Source organism: Pomacea canaliculata, linkage group LG8 (assembly GCF_003073045.1).
Source record: "Pomacea canaliculata isolate SZHN2017 linkage group LG8, ASM307304v1, whole genome shotgun sequence".
NCBI lineage: Eukaryota > Metazoa > Mollusca > Gastropoda > Architaenioglossa > Ampullariidae > Pomacea > Pomacea canaliculata.
The window spans coordinates 6,477,801-6,499,414 of record NC_037597.1 but is presented as its reverse complement, the minus strand read 5'-3'; the positions used below and the strand labels follow the sequence as shown (position 1 = coordinate 6,499,414).

General features: G+C 35.5%; 4 protein-coding genes across 7 annotated transcripts in view; 1 reads left to right on the top strand and 3 right to left on the bottom strand.

Annotated features, from left to right (window-relative positions):
• Window positions 1-64: 64 nt before the first annotated feature.
• On the bottom strand, window positions 65-3,174 carry LOC112570111. Its single transcript, XM_025248351.1, has 2 exons — window positions 2,198-3,174; window positions 65-1,938 (listed from the first exon to the last, which is right to left on the bottom strand). The coding sequence occupies exons 1-2, from the start codon at window positions 2,379-2,381 to the stop codon at window positions 950-952; spliced, it is 1,173 nt and encodes a 390-aa protein (XP_025104136.1). The 5' UTR covers window positions 2,382-3,174; the 3' UTR covers window positions 65-949.
• Window positions 3,175-3,251: 77 nt separating this feature from the next.
• LOC112570336 (NADP-dependent oxidoreductase domain-containing protein 1-like) lies at window positions 3,252-7,746 on the bottom strand. The gene is given in 6 exon segments (XM_025248724.1): window positions 3,252-4,047; window positions 4,627-4,822; window positions 5,134-5,191; window positions 5,193-5,470; window positions 5,693-5,895; window positions 7,045-7,746. Coding segments are annotated over 6 exon segments (1,173 nt in total). The 5' UTR covers window positions 7,323-7,746; the 3' UTR covers window positions 3,252-3,887.
• A 99-nt stretch (window positions 7,747-7,845) lies between these two features.
• Window positions 7,846-12,010, top strand: LOC112570113 (protein FAM50A-A-like). Its single transcript, XM_025248353.1, has 5 exons — window positions 7,846-8,132; window positions 8,931-9,070; window positions 9,682-9,793; window positions 10,479-10,548; window positions 10,856-12,010. The coding sequence occupies exons 1-5, from the start codon at window positions 7,940-7,942 to the stop codon at window positions 11,364-11,366; spliced, it is 1,026 nt and encodes a 341-aa protein (XP_025104138.1). The 5' UTR covers window positions 7,846-7,939; the 3' UTR covers window positions 11,367-12,010.
• Window positions 12,011-12,752: 742 nt separating this feature from the next.
• The window catches only part of LOC112570109 (phosphofurin acidic cluster sorting protein 2-like), a 49,261-nt gene continuing 40,399 nt past the window's right edge, over window positions 12,753-21,614 (bottom strand). For all 4 annotated transcript variants that reach the window (XM_025248345.1, XM_025248347.1, XM_025248346.1 and 1 more), the window contains one exon: window positions 12,753-20,870. In XM_025248345.1, the coding sequence (XP_025104130.1) occupies window positions 20,755-20,870 (116 nt within the window). In that variant the 3' untranslated portion in view covers window positions 12,753-20,754. The remainder of the gene's footprint in view (window positions 20,871-21,614) is intronic.

Below are 21,614 nucleotides of genomic sequence, written 5' to 3'. Positions count from 1 at the left end.
AGCCCTTTTCATAATCACAGAAAAACTTGACACCTGACAGACACAAAATAAAGAAAAGAGCATATTAACTGTTTGGCTCTCTCATTTGAACAATGCACTGCCAGGTTGCCATGCATGTTTTTTGCATGATTCGACTTCAGCAACCCCAAGTATGTATGATCCTTTGAATTACAATAAATGTATTTCAAGCATATGTCAGCTCTAATGCACAGTTTGATCTCTTCAATAATTTTTGGCACAAATGCACTACAGCCCTACTGTCATTGATTATAAAAAATGGGGATGCAGGTGTGATGTGAGGTCAATATCCAAACCCCACCTACTATAAGCCTATACAAAAAAACCAATCCAAGATAAATAATACTTTCAAATCTCAAGATTGTATCTGACTAGAGTACTAGAGAGCTTCTCTGACATCATGCAACAGTAGGGTTATGCTGCTTTTGTGGTAATTCGGTTCTATAATTTTTTTTATAGGCAAGTTTTTACTTTTTTGTCAACAGTGTTACAATCTGATAGGCGTAACCATCTTGCAACAACTATGATGAAGTTAATATCAACAAATAATTTCTATTTAATAATAAAATTATGTTCTTTTTAACTCTGAAATCAAAAACAATGGTTTGTGTTAATAATCTGATATAACATAATGGTACAAAGGTATATGTAAACTGTCACACAGGCTATATAGTGGTTTTCTTATTATAAGACAGACCTTAGCAAATTTTGAACTGGTAAAATCTATAAAATAAAAAACCTACAGTCAAAAGAAAGGAAATCCTTAAAAGTAATTAAGATTTAATGTATAATCTCAGAGCTTTATGTTTATAACTAATATTTTTATTATAAATAGATGATCAAGAAAAAAATCAAGTTTTGCAGCAGTCAGAAAATAGACACACATACTTTTAAGGTGGAAATCTTTTATGTCTGACACTAACTTTCACATTTATTTAGAAGAATTAAGTTCTTCACAAGAAAGAATCTCCTTCAACAACAGCAGATCTTGGATCTTTTGTGGTACATTAATCATCTTCAGATATGACGACAACCTTGGTCCCATATGGCATCGCAAAACATCTCGACAAATAATCAGCAATGCCTGTGGCTCACAGCAAAAGTTTCTTATAAAGTCTTTCATGTCTTTGTTTCCAGTTGGATAACTTTCACTCTCAATCCACTCCATATCCTCATTAATATTGTAACCTGACAGCATGAGGATCTTTGCCAGTTCAAAATGGCCCTCCTCAACTGCAATATATAACCCTGAGCCAAAGAGACAAGGTGGTGCTCTTGGGTGGTCATAAGCCAGAAGGGTTTTCACAGCATCAGTCTCACCTCTAAGAAGGGCTAGCCACAGGGGTGTGAGTTCGTATTCAGAAGACAAACATGAGACAAAAGGCTTTTTGGTGTCCCTGTGTGTTTCTAAACTCTTCTTCTGGCATACATCCAACAGCTTTTGAAGGAGGCGATCTTCTCCTTTGTAGGCTGCTAGGTGGATAGCATTAACACTGACATCACAAACGGAGCAAGCTCCTATTCTGGAGCTTCTCCAGAAAGATCCTACAGACATCTGCTGACAATCTGCTCCGGCTGACAGAAGAATGTCTGTGATGACCTGTCTTTTGAGCATGATGGCACATAATAAAGGCGAGACAGATTGTCCACAGCCTTTGGAAAAGATGAAACGATCCTTGTCCCCAACAGTCTGGTTGACTTGGTCACCATACCCTTGCATAGAGAGGTCAGTGGAGACAAAAGCACCAAATTTGGGCATGCCTTGGTCATTGACATCTGCTCCAAAAGTTATTAAGATCTGGACAACTTCTGGCCAGTCTAGAGTGGCAGCAGTAATCAACGCTGAACATCCATCCAAGTCCAGATTGGAATTAAAGTCAACTCCACTCTCACCAAGAACTTGGAACAGCTCTACTAACTCTGAGAAACATATGACAAACAATATTATCAGCTAAATCACCTGCTAAAGATTGATAAGCTGGTAATACTAATGTTCATTTTACTTGTGTATAAAAAACAAATGACTTATGCTAAAGTAGCACATATTTTGATTCACTGCTTTCTGGCTTTGAAGTAAACAAGTAAAACTAAAGTATGATGCCAAAATAATTATAAAGGCAATAACAGCTTAGAATCGTTGTGTGGCTGAATGTATCTGAGCTCTCATTTTCTAACCTACCTTTAGTTTCAGGTGTGTTTGCAAAGGCATGGTATATAACATTTTTCCCTTGCTTGTCGCGAGCCGAGGTGGTTGCTCCTTCTCTAAATAGCTTTCTGAGAAGTCTAACATTACACTCTGAAGCAGCCATCATCAGTTCATTGATATTCTCTTGATTACATGACTTCGACAATCGGCGGGTCATCTTCACACAGACGCAACGATTCGATCGTCTCTTTAAATTTTATACTCGCTGCATTGTGATATGCTTCTTGCTACTTAACTCGCTTATGAAGATATATTTATGAAAAAACTACAAAGTATAGCCACAAGTTCGTTTCAAAAAGAATGAGTAAAACGTAATATTACAAGAACCAAGTATAGTACGTATATCAAATGACACCAAAACAAACGGCCGATCCTCTGACCAAAGGCAAATATACAGACATCTGTTTCGAAGTGACTTATACCCCAAGAAGAAAATTGAAGTAATCAAGTTTGTAAGCACTTTTTTCTTGCTATTCATGATCTGTGCTATACTTTGGTCGCAGACTCGCAGGTGAAGTCTGGACAATAGCTACAAGCATTACTGCCCAAGCGATATCATCACCATGGGAGACAGTTAACAGTTAATCAGGGGAAGCTACTCCGATTTTAAGCCAAGAAACGCTATAGTTAGATCTACCTTGCGATTTTTTAATTGCGCGTTTTCTTAAATGTATTTTATTTAAACGATTTTTTATACTGTGTGTCACACCCAGCGTTTATAGAAACAGGAATAGCATTACTTTGGAAGGTCCAATCGCTCATTGACATAAGTCATACACACTGGGAAAAAAAAAAAAAACCCTCAAGCTTAAACCCACACCGGTATAGTTAAGCACGGTTTCATTGCTAGATGCTCAATCAAATTAGTTCATCAGATTTAAAAATTACTTCGAGGTCTAATTAGTGGGCCAATTAACTCAATGCTTGCCGATTCGACCACACAAGTCGATTAGACTACAACATTACGATGTAAATAAAACATGCATCTCAGCCTTCGTCTTTTTCACCGTAGAGACTGCCGGTGGTTTCCATGAAATATAAAATTTTATTTTTATTTAGCTCAAGCATAGTTTTTCATGCAAGCAAACCCAATAGCTCCTCACGAACAACTGTGAATGCACATGAAAGCTCATAAATATATAATATTAATTAATAATAATTAATAATAATAAACGCAAAATTTGTAAAGCATATACTCACACTCAAGGAGCATATGCTCTTATCGCTCAAGAACAAGAACAGATATACAGAAATTTATTTACCGGTGAAAAAAAAAGAATTTTTCAAATATATTATGTACAAATATATACTAAAGCAAATGCATAAAAACACACTTTACAGGAATAGTCTACATAGTATAGTTTATTGAGCAACTATAATCCTGATATTCAAACTCTTCTTCATGTGTCTTAGTAAGTTCACTCAATGCCCACATTTGCTAAATTGATCAAAACAACTCACATTTATTCAGATCATTTATGTCATCTATGCATAGGGCAATATAAAAACCACAGATTTGTTTTCAAGAAGCGATCAATCCATGATCTGATCACATTAATTTTTAACACGCACCACAAACAAGACAGCATTACTCTATACAAATGTTGTAAATTTTGAAAGGAATTATAATTTCAAAGATCTAGCCCGATGCTGAGAAAATGATTTATTCTAAATGTCCATAAAATTGTGCATGTAAGTATTCTTCAAAGACACGCCAATATTGCTTGATGAATGTCTGTTGAAGATGCTTGCTCTTCTGTAGTTTTTGCATTACATAAGATTCATTTTCATAAATCTCAATAAGGTCAAAGTAGGGAAAGCACCTGCAATCAAATCATCATAAACAATTCATTGGAAGCAGCAATTATAAACATCAAGAAATATATAATCTAATTGATGAGAAAAACATTAAGGAAATACTGTGTTTTCATGTTTCATTTAATTATATTAAGCTTTTGACAGATGACTGTACAATCTGGAGATTACAACTGTGACCAGTCAACATATCTTAGTCTAATTTCTTACAGAATGTGGCCTGAGAACAGCACCATGGACTTGACCATAGGGCCAACACTATATAACTTAATAATATTATTATTTACATATTCAATTGTCTCATTAATGATTACTAAAGTCTGCTTTGTTTCTCCTTTGTTATATAGCTACCTTAATAAAGATACCGTTTAAAGGACTTTTTGTCTTCAGAAAAACTTCTTGAACAACAGTCTACACTCGATTGTTTTTTTATGGTATGGCTTGAGCAGCTTGTGCTACAATAAATTGTTATCTCTATTCTTATCGAATGCTATCTGCATGCAAATACAAAACAAATATCACAAGGAAAAAAAAAAATTGAGAAACATCCACTAGCACATTAATATCACCTATAAGTTTACACTTACTCAGACATATTGCCTCTTCCTCCGAAATCTGTTACTGTCAGCTTGTCTTCTGATGGGCTCTGTTCGTTCTCTCCAAATACTGTCATGTGTACAGCCTGCAAAGTCTCCTGCTTTGTTAGACCTTGTTCAGAACACATGTTGACAAAGGCATACACCATGGCCACTGCAAGGTTTGGATTTACTTGCACTAACTGATCTGCTGACAGGAAAAATAATTGCAATTTACTTGTTATTTTTTTAGCATGACTTTACAAAACTTGTCTGACCATTAAATTCCAGATCACTCTTGATTCAATATAAAAGGAGAGAAAATTTGTAGGGTCCTTTCCTCAAATTATTTAGAATCAAAATAGTTATTTAGTGTTAGTAATGTTGAATAATCCCAATGTCACTTAAGCAGGAGGTATAAATTTTTTTCAGCATCTTTGCAAGTTTATTGTTAAAAAGTCATGTTATTCAAAATATTTTCCAACAGATATTTATCAACGTTGTAGTAACCTGAACTACCTGTATTACTGATAGGACATGTCTTTTCAACGATGGATTTATTTTCAAGTGCCATACTTGATGCTGGTGTGGTAGTTCCAATCTTTATCATGATTTCTCTCTGGGAAGGTGAACTCTGGACTTAGAATGCTGGATGTGTTTAACATTTGTTTCAGTCTCCTGAGTGAAATGCCGCTTGTAAAAACAAATGCAATAGTAGATGGTTGTATATGACTTTTTACTTCCTCAGCTACAGCTGTCAGCTGAGATGGAAGAACACAGAAAAAGATAACATGGACTGAACTGACAAGCTTGATGTTATCACAATAACAATCAACACCTTGTTGCTGAAAGTGATCTGCAATCATAGCAAAATATTCATTTAAAATGTATGGAGGTTTTTAAAAAAGTTTGAAAATCTTCACTCATCTTCAAAACATGACAGGTGCAAAGACAAAGACATTCACATAAAATATAAATGTCACCAATTTTTGACAGGAGAAATGTATAAGCTCATAAAAAAACATATAATTAGATTTAGAGATATTTAAAATTAGCTTAAAGAACTTGCAAAACTCACCAAGTATTTCTGGTCTTCGTGTGGAAATCTGAATGTTTGCGGGACTGATTTTTCCGTAAGTTAGCAAACATTGTACTATCTGACTCCCAAGGCGACCACATCCCAAGATTCCAACAAGCAAAGGGTCTTTATTAGATCTGTCATTTTGCAAGATTCTGGTAGTTCTTTTGACACTGGGATTTTTTAGTTGACTTTTTAACTCCCTGTGGAAATAAATATAAAGGTTTAAGTACACATCACACTCGTACTTTTAATTGTACTTGAAAAAAATGTCATGAAGTTTGATTCCTTTTTTTTCATTTTTGTTAGATCTATAATCTTTTTTGGCATCTATTGGTTAGATCTGTGCTCTGTGATGAATATGCTTTCCGGTTTGTTTATCCTCACTTTAACAAATTTCTCCTCCATGTTCTTTAATGTTACTTGGAATATTTATTGTGCATTATTGCCTGATTGTGATGCCCTTCTCTAATCATATGGCATTACTACCTAAAGCCCTTTACATCTTTAATAAGGCGCATTGACTTTGACTCCATGTGGGAAGCATGAACATTTTTGCTGTTCAGTTATTTGCTTGCATTTGGAGTCCACTTTTGTTAACTGCTTGTTCTTCAGCTATGGCTTAGACGAAAGGACTTATTTGCCTACAATTTCTTGAACTGTTTGACCTCTCTTGTGCCATAGTCCTATCAAACAGGCATCTTTGCATCAGTTTCAAATGCTTGATGAGGTATCAAGGAGGATACAGTTACATTGACCACTGATGTGATACTCAAACAAGAAGTTGTGTTGATAGTACAAATTTTTCTGCCCATGAAAATTGTGCACCAACCTGGGCATAGAATGAGCTTTTTGCTTTTGATACCTGTTCATATTATTATTTATTGCTATTTTGTAAAGCCCTTTGGATCTGTCCTTTGAATAGTATGAAGATTTATATATCAAAATTATTATTATTTACTTCTCCATTCTTTAAATGTTGCTGGTGGCTTCAAATGAATGGCGGGAGGGGAAATCCATTACACAATGAAATTGTGACATACCTCTTCCCAAAAGACAAACTTGGGCATTGTTGAGATGGTATCTATCAGAGAGAGAGAGGGATGGAAAGAGAGGAGGGGGACTGTTTTCCTCATCTCCCACCATCTTCAAACCATATGCTGTATATAGTCTGGTCCAATCAAGTGATGGAATGTTTTATCTTCTTGACTTATAATGTCGGGACCCCTTCTACTTCCTTTTTACCCAAACTGCCAACCTAAGTGAATGTTGACCATAAAATCACAGGAACGTTCGCGGGACGCAATATACCCGTACCCCTGCTGGTAATAGAAATATGTAAATGTCCTCACCTGAGTTGATGCAAAACATTAGAAAAATAAGTTGCTTGAGCACACTGATAAACAGAAAGAGCATGTGATTTTGCTCTTAAATGCAACAATTGTTTTTCTTCTTCTGTAAGTACACTTTCAAACTGTAAAGATCTCAAATGTGACGTGATATCGTTTGTACTAGCTTCTGAGGATTTCAAACGCGTCATAAGCGCCATTTTGTTTCTAAGCGCAACGGGCATGCGTAATGCCTGAAAGTCTGCTACTTTATTCTGCTTCCGGTCAATCAGCTGTTTCATCTTTAAAACTTCACTAGTTTGTGTATTTCAGCATAATATGGCTCATTATAAGGGCGCGGCCTCGGAGGGAGGCCGAGCAGCAAATCTCATAAGGAAACGCCAAAAAGAACTGGAAGAGATTGAAGTGAAAATGAGAAAAATAGAAGAAGAAATGAAGGTTGGCAGCATTTCAAACAAATTTGCTGCTCATTACGATGCTGTCGAGCAAAGTCTTAAATCGAGTACGATAGGTAAGTTATATTTTGAATATAAACCCAGCCAATAATATACTGCAATCAATAACTGCGATAGATACAGCATCCACATTTCTTCCAAACTTTGATGAACTGTTCTCGTCTAGGTTTGTAGCAATTACATTACATGGTTGAACACCTAACAGCATTAATGGTGCAATGTTGGACAGTTTAACCACGACTTTGTGGTTTGCCAACAAGCAATTGTGGACACGAACCTAACCTTTGTATGTCTGCGTCGTAATGCAGACGAAATAAACCGAGACATGCGCACTGCATGTGTGCATTTGCTTCCGCTTGCTTTTTGTTTCCGGTCTGAGGTTACTTCTAGAATCTAGAAGCTCTAGTACAACTATATTGCATAACGCACTTTACTACTTAAAGATGGCACAGTATAAAGGGGCAGCATCAGAAGGAGGTCGAGCAGCAAATCTTATTAAGAAGCGACAAAAAGAACTTGAAGAGATCGAAGCTAAAAAGAGAAAAATTGAAGAGGAGATGAAGATAGGCAGTATTACAAATAAATTTGCAGCCCACTATGACGCTATAGAACAAAGTTTAAAATCAAGCACAATTGGTAAGTTACATTTCATTCAAAAACAGTATGCTGTCTTGTAATTAAGAAATGGTTAAGACAAGTGAAAAATCATCTAAAACGTCATTTCCGTACTGGAACCGAAGACTTAGACAATATTCAAGTGGAGATGTAAAATAGGTTTCGAGGCCTAGGTAAATGATAGCCAGTCCGTGCTATTACGAAATTGGTTTCGTATTAAGTATTTGCTTGTGATGTTTGTTGTTAATTGTAATTGATCATCATTAAAATTATTATACACTGAAATATAAAGCCAATGTTTATATTTCATTATTTGACAATGTTTCTATTAATTTGAAGTACTTATGTTTTGCAATAAAAATATGCATTACCCCAGTTGTAAAGAGCAGAGTAGTCAAAGAAATTGGGGTATACGATTCTAAAGAGTTAATAATGGCTAGATTGAAATTGAAAGTAATCAAATCCATAATTTACTGTCAGAAAAGAGTGTGTGTGTGAAAGAGAGAGAGAAATGGGAGAGAGGGACAGAGAAAGAGAGCAAGAGTTGAGGACATATAGGAGTTTACAAAACATATTTGTGTAGTAAATTTTCAGAGAACAATGCACTTTAGGAAGACCTAGGACATCATAATACTTTTTTTCCTTTACAAACCAGATAAAGAGGGTTAGAATTTAGGTTAGGCATTTTTTGGGGGGAAGGGGAATCAGTATGTACATCATGCATCCATAGCAACCAATATTAATGCATGATGGGCTGGCCCAGAGTTGTTTCAATCTGCATTAAATTTGACTATATAATAAATACTTTCTTGCCTACAGGTCTTGTCACATTGGATGAAATGAAAGCAAAACAAGAACACGTTGTGAAAGAACGAGAAAAACAGCTTGCTCATAAAAAGGCAGAAGGAAAGAGCAAAGAAAAACAACAGGAAGATAAGAAAAAAAAGGATCAGAAAAAGGTTTTCAAATTAATAGTTTTATTTTTGTGTGTGTGAAGAGGAAATGTAGTGTAGTGAGAGCATGCATATGCTAATTAGTTTTTGGTGATATTATAATAATAATACTGATTTATATAGTGCATACTCATGCTTGTAAGTAGCGTGCTTTTAGCACTTGGTACAAGAATGAGATATGGACAACATTTGAAGGAACAACAGTACTGATGACTAATTAAAGACAAATTTAGAAAACGCGAAGAGAAATCAGTTATCAAGAACTAAGAGTGTTTTGATTCAGCAGAGGAAGATGAGTGGGGAAGAAGTGATAAATAGCAAAGGGTTGATGGGGGGAATTGAAAAAGGAGTAGTATTCTGGGGACTGTTGGAGTAATGCTCAAAGTAAGTGCAGATGTAGATTTATTGTTAGAATATGATCACTGTATGACAATAGATTTGGCACAATAATAACTTTGATTTTATTGGATAGTAATGGTACCGTGCCCATCTCTTTGTGTTAGCTGTTTGTCTTTATTTCAGAACATCTTTTTTGCAGCATAGTTATAACAATGGATCAAAGCTGCCGAAATTCTTAGTACAGTAGTTTATTATATGTTATGTTGCTTGAATTACAGATAAATATGCTTTCCTTTGATCTTGAAGAAGATTGTGAAGAAGGAAAAAATAAAGAAGAACATGAAAGGGAAGAAGCCAAAAAAATTAAAAAGCAGAAGAAAAAAAGATTTGGTAAGACCAGCATTAAAGCTAAATGTCAAACTTCATTTTGCTGCCTGCACTTTTTAATACTTAATATTATAAAATACAAAAGTGCATGTTTAAAGATAATGTCAGTGTTAGGGATGGAAGTTCAAATATATTTGAAGGTCTAAATCTATTAATCTATTGGTATTTAGTATCAAAATTAATTTTTTTTTTTTTTACTTTAAATTTGAAAATGCTGCAAATAAACAGTGACAAATGTATTTAAGTTCACCTGATTACATATATACAGTGAAGGACCATTAAGCTGCAGGGATTAGTGTCCAAACTGCTTAACCACAGCTTAGTGGTCCAAGGCTTAAATACATAGTAATAGTTATTTTATTGTTTATTGATAAATGAAAGACTAATCTTCTATAAATACCTCTTTGAGGTTATAAGCCAGCATTTAAATATTTAATCCGCAATAGTGCATAGCATGTCAATCACAGACATTCGAAATGCCAAAATGACAGTTGTCAACGCCCCCTTGAGTGAGAGGCCATATTCAGGTCTGTAGGATCCATAGTGTAAAAAAAATTGGGATCCAAGCATTTTGCGTGGCTTCAGCAAATTTGCATATTACTGGACCGCGGCTTAATGGCCCTACACTGTATTGTGTAATTATTTTTGTTTTGAAAGCATTTTTTTATCTCTGCTGCTCTTTTTGAAGGAATGAATCCAGAAGTAGACACAAGTTTTCTGCCAGATAGAGATCGAGATGAGGAAGAAAATAAATTAAGGTAAGGTGCTGCGTAAGATCAATATAAGTCCGCTTTATGTACCCAGAATCATTTTGAGCAGTGATTTTCAGATGTTTAGCTCCTACTTATTGTCGTTCAGGTACTAATTATTTAATTTCTGATAACATCAAATAAGCATGTTCTACTTTGATACAAAATGTAAGACTATATCCTGTGAATTACCTCCCGGTCCCTTTTTGTTTATCCTATTTTTTAACAAATATACATTGATTTGGCAAGAAAAGACATCAGGGCTTAATGGGATTTTAAAAAAGAGTCACTTTGCTAACATGTGCCAAATTTGCAGGGAACAACTTCGGCAGGATTGGGAAGAAAAGCAAGAGAAAGTAAAAGCAGAGGAGATAAACATCACCTACAGCTACTGGGATGGTTCTGGTCATCGTCGTCAGTTGCGTCTAAAGAAGGGCAACACCATCCAGCAGTTCTTGCATCGAGCCTTGGAGTCCCTGAGGAAGGAGTTCAATGACCTCAAGCCTGTGGGTGTTGACCAGCTGATGTATGTGAAAGAGGACCTTATCATCCCCCACCACTATTCTTTCTATGACTTTATTGTCACGAAGGCCCGTGGTAAATCTGGACCTCTCTTTAGTTTTGACGTTTATGATGACATTCGAATGACCAACGATGCAAAAATAGAGAAAGACGAGTCACATGCAGGCAAGGTGTGTTTAAGGAGCTGGTATGAGAGGAACAAACACATCTTCCCAGCCAGCCGCTGGGAGCCATATGATCCAGAGAAAAAGTGGGACAATTACACAATTTCTGATAAGAATGCTGCCAAGATAACAGTGAAATAGGCGGGCACATCTTGTTTATGAGCTTGCAGACACTTTTCTGGGTTGTTAATATTGAAGAATAGCATCTTGAAATAACTGTAATTTAGTGGATAAAGGAGGTTGAAAAGCTTTGGGGTGTTGTAGGATACTGACCTGCTTTAATCACAGTCATGATAGGTGGAAGATATGTGGGAGAAATTTATACAGGCGGTCCTGGGGTTCAGTCAGTCTCGAGTTACGATGTTTTGTGGTTACGACACATTTCCCATTTACTGTATTTCGACTTATTTCTGTGCACGGCGGAAGAATACACGGTTATGCAGTTGGGGACCAAGGAGGACAGGGTCACCCCAGTCGCATTGTACTCCACTTTAGCTTGCTTCTACATCATTCTCTCTCACGTGTGCACGTGTGTTTGATTTTGTGAATTTATGTACAGTATATACGTATGTTCTGACTTACATTGAAAATCGGTTTACGATGCGACGTGGGAACGTAACGTCGTAAGTCAAAGACCGCCTGTGTATACGATTGAGATAAATTGAGGCTGCACTGTTCTCATTTCATTGATGTAAGCATGGAGGATAAAAGTTTGCCTGTTAGTCATTTATGTTGGCATCTCATCAGTAATTAAAATGAAGACTTTGCTGAAGTCTGCCAGCATCCTTTGATTTGTTGAGTGATGGTGCATCATGGGTGTGCCTTTGTATATGCTGTACATATAAGTATATACTTGTGGCAAGTGACTCATCTAGAAAAGTTTAATCACGGCAGGTCCGTATGATTTAAGGATACTTTTCTGATAAAATGTTGAACCCTATTTGCATAGTATGCATCTTGCAAAAGTTTATGAAAAGTGATGGCATTAAATGGCAACCCAATGATAAAGTTTTATGTATCAAGCATATTTTCTATGGAATGGTGATTTTTATTTTCAAGAAAAAAGAAACTGTTTGCTGATGAGAGTAACCACCAGAATGTTAGCTTGCATAACTATTTCCCCTTCTCAAAAGCCTTTTGTAAACCACCTCCCCAAAACTGGAGTAAAATTTATTTTATGCATATAGAGCAAACTGAAAATGTCCTTAAGATTTTGCATAGATATGGTTATATATTTACAGATAGGAGAGACCTTTGCATTCTTAAAAATAAATTGAAGAAAAATGATGGGGTTCAACAGTGGTGTAAAACCTATTTATATTTTATGGAACATCACATGGACAAAAATCTAAATGCACACTTGCATGCATATTGGTGTATTAAGACATGCAAACACCAGAACTTATATACATATTCATGCATATTCACACGTTATACAGTTAAAACAAAAGTACAAACAAATCAGCAATAACACATCTCAAATAGTCAAGCTGGTCTCACTCGAAACATAAAGAAAAGTCTTATAAGTTTACATATACCTGGCCTTTATTAGCTATGATGAACAAATGGGTTGTAAGTCTTGAAACCCTAAGTAAGCATACATCTACATTTTCTTTGCATGCATCTGAGCATACAGGAACATGCTAGCACTCAGGTGCATGCATGCCTGTGCATAAACACGTATGTACACACACACTGGCATACAGACGCTATCATTTAGAAAGAAATTTTACAGTTTGAAAAATCGCTGCATGTTTAAACCCTGTGACAAGAGCATTTTTTTTAATACTTGACAAGAAAGGCAAATGAAGATGCGAATGGGACTAAATATAATTTTGTGAGAGGTGTATGCTTGAGAAAGCATGAAAACAGACTGAACAATGCCCCCACTGCATGACAAAAACACACTGACAAAACATGGTCATATTGCTAAGGGCAAGGCAATATACTGGCCATTAGATATTCATTTCTAAAGCATATGGTTTGCAACCCACAGAACATCTACATCTTAACCTGCAATACAAAAAGCGCCACTGGACAAAGTGCCAGACATTCTGGCCTTAACATGTGGCAAGAGGGGCTGAAGACATGCGTAATGTCTATATCATGAATAATTAAACCAATTTCTGGTATAAACCCAGTTCCGAATAAATTATAATGAATTACTGATTAAAACATGCAAGTAAAACTTACCTTTTTTGATTTACAAATTTTTTATAGAAATCAAAGAACTATGTATGTTAACTAACCATTTGCCAATAGAAACATAGCTGATCATGCAAACAGCCTATTCTCCATCATTCCCTGAACATGCTCTGTTGATAGATTCCATTTTAAGTTGACTTGCTAAAGTAAAACTTGATTCATTTCACACCAATGTTTTACTCCAATGAATGCCTCAAACTCGCCCAATGATTAGTGAATGGCCCCATAGTTTAAGAGGAACAACACTTTCTCATAGAAAAAAAAAATTATTGCAATGAGCAAAGACAGCAAACAAGCCTGCATCAGTAACATTTATGCTTTGTGGGTGGAGTATCGTTTCCGCCAAAGAAAATAAAAGACACCGCAAGATGTATCATTAGCTTTATGAATAGTGACATCATTTTTATAAATTTTTTTATGAAGCACTAAATTGACTGCAGACCACATCGAGTACATCCTTGGTAGCTTTCTATGAATTGCCAGGGAGAAAAAGGAAATAGGCTGCTCATGCTAAAGCTTCAGACTAATCAAAACATGCACTAGTACATGTACAATACATCAAGTAATTTGATGAACACATCTCAGGTACATGCATCCATAATTTTATTTTGAGTAATTAAGGTCTGAGTGAACAGAAACTGAACGGAAGACAGCGGAATCTTTTTGTGTGGCCAATTTATGACCTGTCTTGTAGTTCTTAAATCACTGAGAAAATCCAAATTTGCTCAAGACAATTTATTGAAAATACATTTTCATTTACTTCACTTTCAAGATTGTTATTCTTAAACTGTATTTCAGAGTTAAAATTTATTCAAGCCCAACACTTTTTTATGAAGATTTTATTATTTTATGCAAATAATATTCAATCTTCAAGGAGAATCAAAATGGGCATTCATCCTACCCTTATGATCTTTAACAAAAGCATTTTGTCACTGCAGTCTGGACTGATTAGCCAGGCGTGTAGACATTGAATTAAATGTCCTAAAGTCTGTCAATGGGAGGAATTAAAATTTTTAAGTTTAAGTGTTCCTTACTCCTGATCAATATGCCAAAAAAAATAAAATTCAGCCCAGTTCAGTTGACTGCACAGTACAACTAAAGATGGCATGTATCAACTACTACAATAAATGGGTGCTGCATTTTACATCACTTGCCATCAAAGTTAAATATTCTTAGCTTTTTAGAACAATAAATATTCCTACAGACAATCCTTGTGGTGAGAATGTTTTAACATTTAACAGCACATTCTGTACATAATCAAGTTTTTGTACACACGGAGGGAAGGGTACATACAAATGAGAGGCCTTATCCTGTCAAACTTTGTGTTTTGTTCACTTGAGGTGAAGAAAACCCCAAAATGCTTTAATTTCAAGTTCAACAGAGTTAAATATGTACATCCAACTGTTCTTCAAGCAATGAAATGGCACCATCATGTACGATTGTTACTTCCCCTGCTGTTGTGTAAGCACATCTGACAAAACTGACCAACAGGGTCCTGCGAATATGAAATATAAATATCAAGACTCAAGTGAATATTTCATTCATCTACTAGAACATGCCAATCTGTACTATATCCCAAGCCCCCATGGCGGGCCTCTGAAAGGCCACATTGAAAGCGCAACTACACATTAGTCCAGTGATAAATTTGGATTCTGCACCTATTCTCTTTCGACAATAAATAAGTCTCCAATCAAGGATTAAAAAAAAAAAATGACTTTGAAAATCTCAGTTCATGTAAATCTCACATGCTTACAGACACATACTGCTTCGCAGTTAGTTTCTCCAAACATCTTCATACACATGAGAGAGACTGAAAATACTGAGGCTTGTAATTTTTTTTTAAGCTCCTTGTGTTTTTATGTCACCTTCTACTTGTTCCTGCATGATAATAAAAATAACAAGGGTGCCCTTAAAGAGTAGAAAAAAAACAACCCCAAAAAAATTCTTCACAAAAATAAAATGTGTTTATTGTTAAAAGACCTGCTCAGTTTCTTTTGCAAAAAGCACACTTTCATTAATCTAAAAAGTCTAAATAGTTTAGAGTACATTAGGAAGCATTTTTAATATGCTAATTTACAGAGGAATATCACCTTAATACCTTTCAATAACAACATTTTATGCTTGGCCTGTTAACACTAATGCGTAGCTTTCTACCATCAAGTAAAAAGGCATTAAAAGGAGTGCCATGCTGTTGTGTCCTTCATCAGGTCAGGCCCTCTTTATGAATGCATGTGCTGACTTAAAGATATTAACCTTGAGAACAATTTCTCCACACAAGCGTTTTGACTTATGCTGCAATCTCTCACATCAAAATCAGCCAATAAAGGCAACAAATCTCCAGTCCTCCATTTCTTTCCAGCACAGATAGCTTGAACAAAACATTTATCACACATCAATAAATGAGCAAGACTTATCATGAAATATGTGAACACAAAAGAACATAACAGACATGCAGTCACTTTATAAATTACATATGATACAAAACTTTTACACTTGGTCATCTGAGTATGAGAACGAAACCATCAAATGATATTCAAAGTTTCATATCAGACAAAGAAAAACATTCACAAAATGCATCCCATATTAAACGGCCTATAAAGCAAGGGCTCGTTTGATTATCATTGCACTAAAAGATTTAAAAAAAAAGAAAGATTATCAAGAAAATGACACAGTGGAGCAGAGATGGATATAAAATGATGGATTTAAGTAAAACCCAAGGAGAGACCATGAGTATGTTGTGTGGGAAATGCCCCAACAGATTCACCAATACTGATGGCAAAGATACAAACTTAGAAAATATTTTCATATACACATTATCACAAAAAGTCTAAATTGGTTAAAAGCACCCCAGAAAAAGATTACTACCTATAACTGATTCAAGATCATAACCATTCTGACTTTATGTTGATTTTAAAATTAACAAATGCCCTCAATTCATTACAACATTACACTTATTATTAATTTGAACTTTTTAAGGGTAACTATACACCTTTTGCACTGACGTCTGTAAGCAGGTGCTAATAAACATTTCCGATTCCAAGGGTACGCTCATCAGATGTCATTTCTTCAAATGCAAAAGCAAGGCAAAGTACAACAACTCTGTCATTAACACTTACAAAAAACTAGTCATTTGGGAATCTGCATGCTGCATTTCAGCAGAGATATGACTGCATCAAACAGCAAACCACTAATATTAGTCCTTAGGGTATGACAATCGATCTTTAGCACAAAGTCTTCATCTAGATCCCCATATGAAATAAAAAAAAATCTGCTATTTAGTCAACCTGATGTATTAAATAAGCTTGTTAGCTTGTAAACTAACAGTATGTGCTAATCACCTGAAGAAACACATGTAAACTCAATACCTGGACCTGTTGTTTTTTATTCATAGTCACCAACTACTGTATTCACCCTCCAACCTCAAACAAAAATTATACCTGCACACAATTATGTCATAAGCTGCATAAAGATGCCATACACAGTTAATAATAGCAAGTTTCCCCCCTATTATTCTCATAACATCTCTCTTTCCTCCTTTTTTAAAGCATATAAATGCACTTGTATCCTGCAACTGCTTCCTCTGAAAAAATGTATGAAAATTTTTTAATGACAAGCTTGTCACCAATGACTCCGTAAGCTGAGTACTATCTGTTCTCCCAAGACTGAGCTTCACCTCGTTTTTTCTTACCCCATAATTCTTTCTGTTTGTAAAAAAAAAAAAAAAAAAAAATAGTTAAGTACAAATAAAAGTTTCATATAACTAAGAAGTTTAAATGACACTATTCTGAACTGAAAATGGTCTAAAGATACCAAGATACAGATGTTCTGAAACAGTGGTGGCCATACATCAGTTCACATGTATATTTCTTCATCCAAACAATTACTACCTATTTGTGTGCCACTCTAGCATATTCCCTGCGCCCTATCTTCTATTTTGTGACTATTATGCATATCTGACAATAAGGTAATAAGGTTTTATGACTCTGCATAAAAGTATTCTTGTTTGATTTTCAAAGTCATCAATTTAATCTTCATTTCTCAAAATTCTGCAATGAAGCAAATAGTTCCCCAAGTGTTTGGTACTCAAAGCGACCTACTTCTCTTATGTCCAGCAATGTGACAATTTTTCGACTTTTCTAATGTAAAGATGTTCTAAGCATGATAGGTAGTAACATCAATCTATGTTGTAGGTCACAGGTCAATAGTAATTTATAAAATTGTCAATCTATTATAACAAGCAGCAAGTAACAGCTGAACTGTCAGTCTTCAGTAACAGGTAACATACCAATTCTATGTACAGTATTATCTCTGCTATTAACAGCTGGTATGTAAATCTAACTTGGAAAAGCTGCCTGATGACAAAATACTCACTTCTATTAACAAGCAAGAAAAAAAGCAGCACCCAAAGAAACTGATGCAATTTAACTTGTACACAACATATGGCACACATTCTAATTCATAGTCCTTCATCTTAAAAATGAACAAATTTCACAATTATATACACTCGTAAATTAAAACAGGCAGCAAAGGGATAAACAAGACAACTGTACTTATTCATGGCAAGAAGTTTGTGTACAACATAGGCCGGGCTCAGTGAAGAGCTATTTATAAAAACCAGCTAATGCTCTGCTAAAGAGATGGATCTGGGGCCAGCTGCATATTTCTAATTTTAAATACTTTTAAACCTATTTAAATGATCAATTTTATAGAAACACAGTGTAACAATACAATTTTATAACTTTTAAAATAGAGTATTTAAAAAAAAATAAGATAAAACTGCTTGAGCCAGACTTTCATTCCTGTTAGCACATTTTTTTAAGTGCTTGTCCAATGCATCTAAATAGCACAGGAGAGGTTTTGAATAGGAGGAGTTTTTAAATCTGCTCCTTTAAAACAAATTTAAGTTTTAGAAACATGTTGTGCAACTAACCCCAACTACTGTGTTCTTTTGTTTGTTACTAAAATTACAGTGATCTTCCTATGCTGCTACTCAGATTACTTAACCTGAACTGTTGCTCATGATTATTATACAAAAGTGCACAACAAATGGTTCAGGAATAAATACAAACACATACAGCAGGGGCTTGAAGTAGTCTAAAATGACTTAAAAATGATCATTTGTAACAGTAACTGATTAAAAAGGATGAGTGAATCTGCACCTGTTCATTTGCATTTAGATTAAAATAATGTACACATGCTCATTTCAGTTTCTTGTTTATGCTGAGAGATTTTCAAGGGTTTTTTCCTTATTGATTTTAATCTTTTTTTAATAACAGCTGTCATGACTAAAAGCCTTCGTGTCATTAAGGTCATTTGAAGCACAATCTTCCCTTATAAAAGGAATACCCAAACACTTTGCATCTACCTAAAAACATTTTAAACTAATATTTTAAATCAACAATGTCAAACTATTTATGATTTCTGGTACTAAAATAAAATGCATGCCATATTGTGCGAGGACTATAGTTAACTGTTTTCTAACCCTGCAAGACAGCAGATAGTCAAAAGGATCATTTGTAACCTGATGAAACTCAAATGCTACTATATATTTTAGCTCTAACAGAAGCACAACAGTTAAGATCTGATTAAACAATGGCAAACAGTCTTTAGGAAAGTAGAGATTTTTTCTGTGAGCTATAGATTGCTAAGCACTACCTACAATTTTTGAAAAAACGCTCTTAAAATAAATTGTAGGGGGAGGGTATCAACTAAGATGATAATCCACATCCAGCCCTCCTTCATTGCAGTCTTTAGGAGTCTTGAGCAACACTAGCATGCAGTCACACTAAATGGATTAAGCATTACCTCATATATAATTCAAACAAATCAAAAACATGCTTCATCAAACAATTTTTCAACTCACAATCCCCCATCACAGAAGTCATATTTCCAGACATCTTTCAGCCTGAAAATCTTTTCCAAGATCTGGCCAAAGCAATATTTACACACAATAATGATGCTGAAACATCATCACGGCTGTGTCCCATCAACAATTCCAAATTTGAATTCTCTATGCCCATCTCTTTGCAGAGTCCTGTCGTCGCTACTCCACTGGTGGTTTCAACCATTTGTATGTTTCCAAAGGCTGTAGATGTTTCTTTAACCCTCCACAGAGGGAGCTATGTAGCAGATAAATCATAATAAGACTGGCTTTGCTTGAACAATGCACAAGTATTTCACAGTACACAAGAAACCTGTCTCCAGAAGTCGCCAAGAGGCACTGTCATGAAGCTTTCTTAAACGGTAAGAACAAGCTGTAACATGGCATTCGTGAAGCCATGCTATGTATGCATGCGACAAAAGGTACAAAGATCTATCCATGTCCTTAGAGGTGACTGCATCAACCAGGAAAGAACTTCCAATGGCTGCATAAGTGCTGTAAAAGCTGTGAAAATAGGGGGTAGGGGTTGAGATGTACATGAAGAACTGGCAGTCACAAGCATGGAGAAAGCATGGAAGTAAATGTAAAATGTCTTTGGTCTGCATGAAAAATACACACTGACATATAGCTTTTTAAATTTCACCGCCATCTGAAAGTTCCACCATATATGGCAGTCATAATTGCCTTGAGGCACACAACCAGTTTGTTCAAGAGAAAATATGGAAGAATCTACATATGTCAATTGTCAATGTGTCATAATTTACATCAAAATTACAAACCAAAGCAAAGTTAATACAAGCAAACAAGAATGGCTGTAAGCAAAGCATCCATCTCTACTATGGTGACATCATCCATCTCTACTAAGGTGACATTATTCAATTTTTTTCAAGTTCTTTAAGCCCATTTTATATGGTGCATTAAAGATTATTCAGTTGACTAGAGTATTCACTTTTGCATGGAGGTAATTCATAAATCTATTCTTTTACAGGTTTTAGACTTTTTTTTTGGTAATATACACAACTTTAGAAAAATGGAAATATGCACAAAAATGTAATGAACAAAAGATCTGTCTCAAAGTCAGACTCCTTTTGTCTTGCATGTGCACACACATGCATGAGTCATATATACAGGCATGTGCAAATGAATGCACAGACACATACATACACACGCAGGCACACACACATTTTCTCACAATTCCAATCAAACTTACAGACACATCTCAGGAATGCTCAGAACTGACTAGCTTGTGAGATGTCTGCTGGCTGTGAGGCAGAATAGTCTGCTTGTAATTTTTGAGAGCTTTCAGCTGACCCTAAAAATGAAAAGGCAAAAAGAACCAGTTTCAGTTGAAGCATTTTGCTCTCCCACTGAACTGTGCAGCACAAGGTTCCAACATTAATGGGAATAACATCGCCTCCAGCGACTTTAGTAGACTGACACCACTCAGAAAGAGTCCATAGAAGTAAAAATGGCTACTGGGAAGTTTTTCATATGAGTCTGCCACTGAGAGGACAGCTGGAAAAACTTGACTCCATGCCATTCCACCCCATCAACAACCACTGAAAAAATTGTAAAACATATAATGAAAGGTTATAAACAATGTTAACAAGAATGACATATAACTAAACTATAAAAACACAAGCCATAAGACAAAAAGGCAGTAAAATGTTTAGAATTTGTTTCTGCTCTGGTAAAAAGTGGACTACTGATCTGCTTCAAGACTGTATCATGCTGATGTTTGATTTTCACCTCTCATCAATTTATGCTTGCTGAGCAACAAGACTGATGAGTTGCTTCACTGCTGAGATTCACACAGGACTACTGATCTGCTTCAGTCATGTGTTTTTAATGAAGAATGCTTGTAACATGAAAAGTCATATGCAACTGTGACCCCCACCTTGGCTTCAATGTCTTCAAATCAAGAAGCCAATGGTGGGCAGGATGGGGCAGTGTGTGCTATCTGGTGACTAGAAGGTAGTGTGTTGTGGCCACTGTCATCTAGCAATCATGCTTGAGGATACTTGACTATCAGCTGTAGGCCTTTTAATTAACTGTAAGAGTGTTTTTTTTTTTTTTTTTTTTTGCTACGTCCATCCAGAATAAAATATTTCATATACTGTTAATGAGTGCAAGTGCAAGTGCAAGTCATTTGAGGCTGCATGCCCACCTAGAATTGTTTTTGTCATCGGTGACTTTCATCAAGGTTACATATGAAACATCAATTTTGATCGATTTAAAATGGTTGTGTTGTGAATGAATTTTGTATGGGAGTCATCTGACTTATGGTGTAATATTATCACACA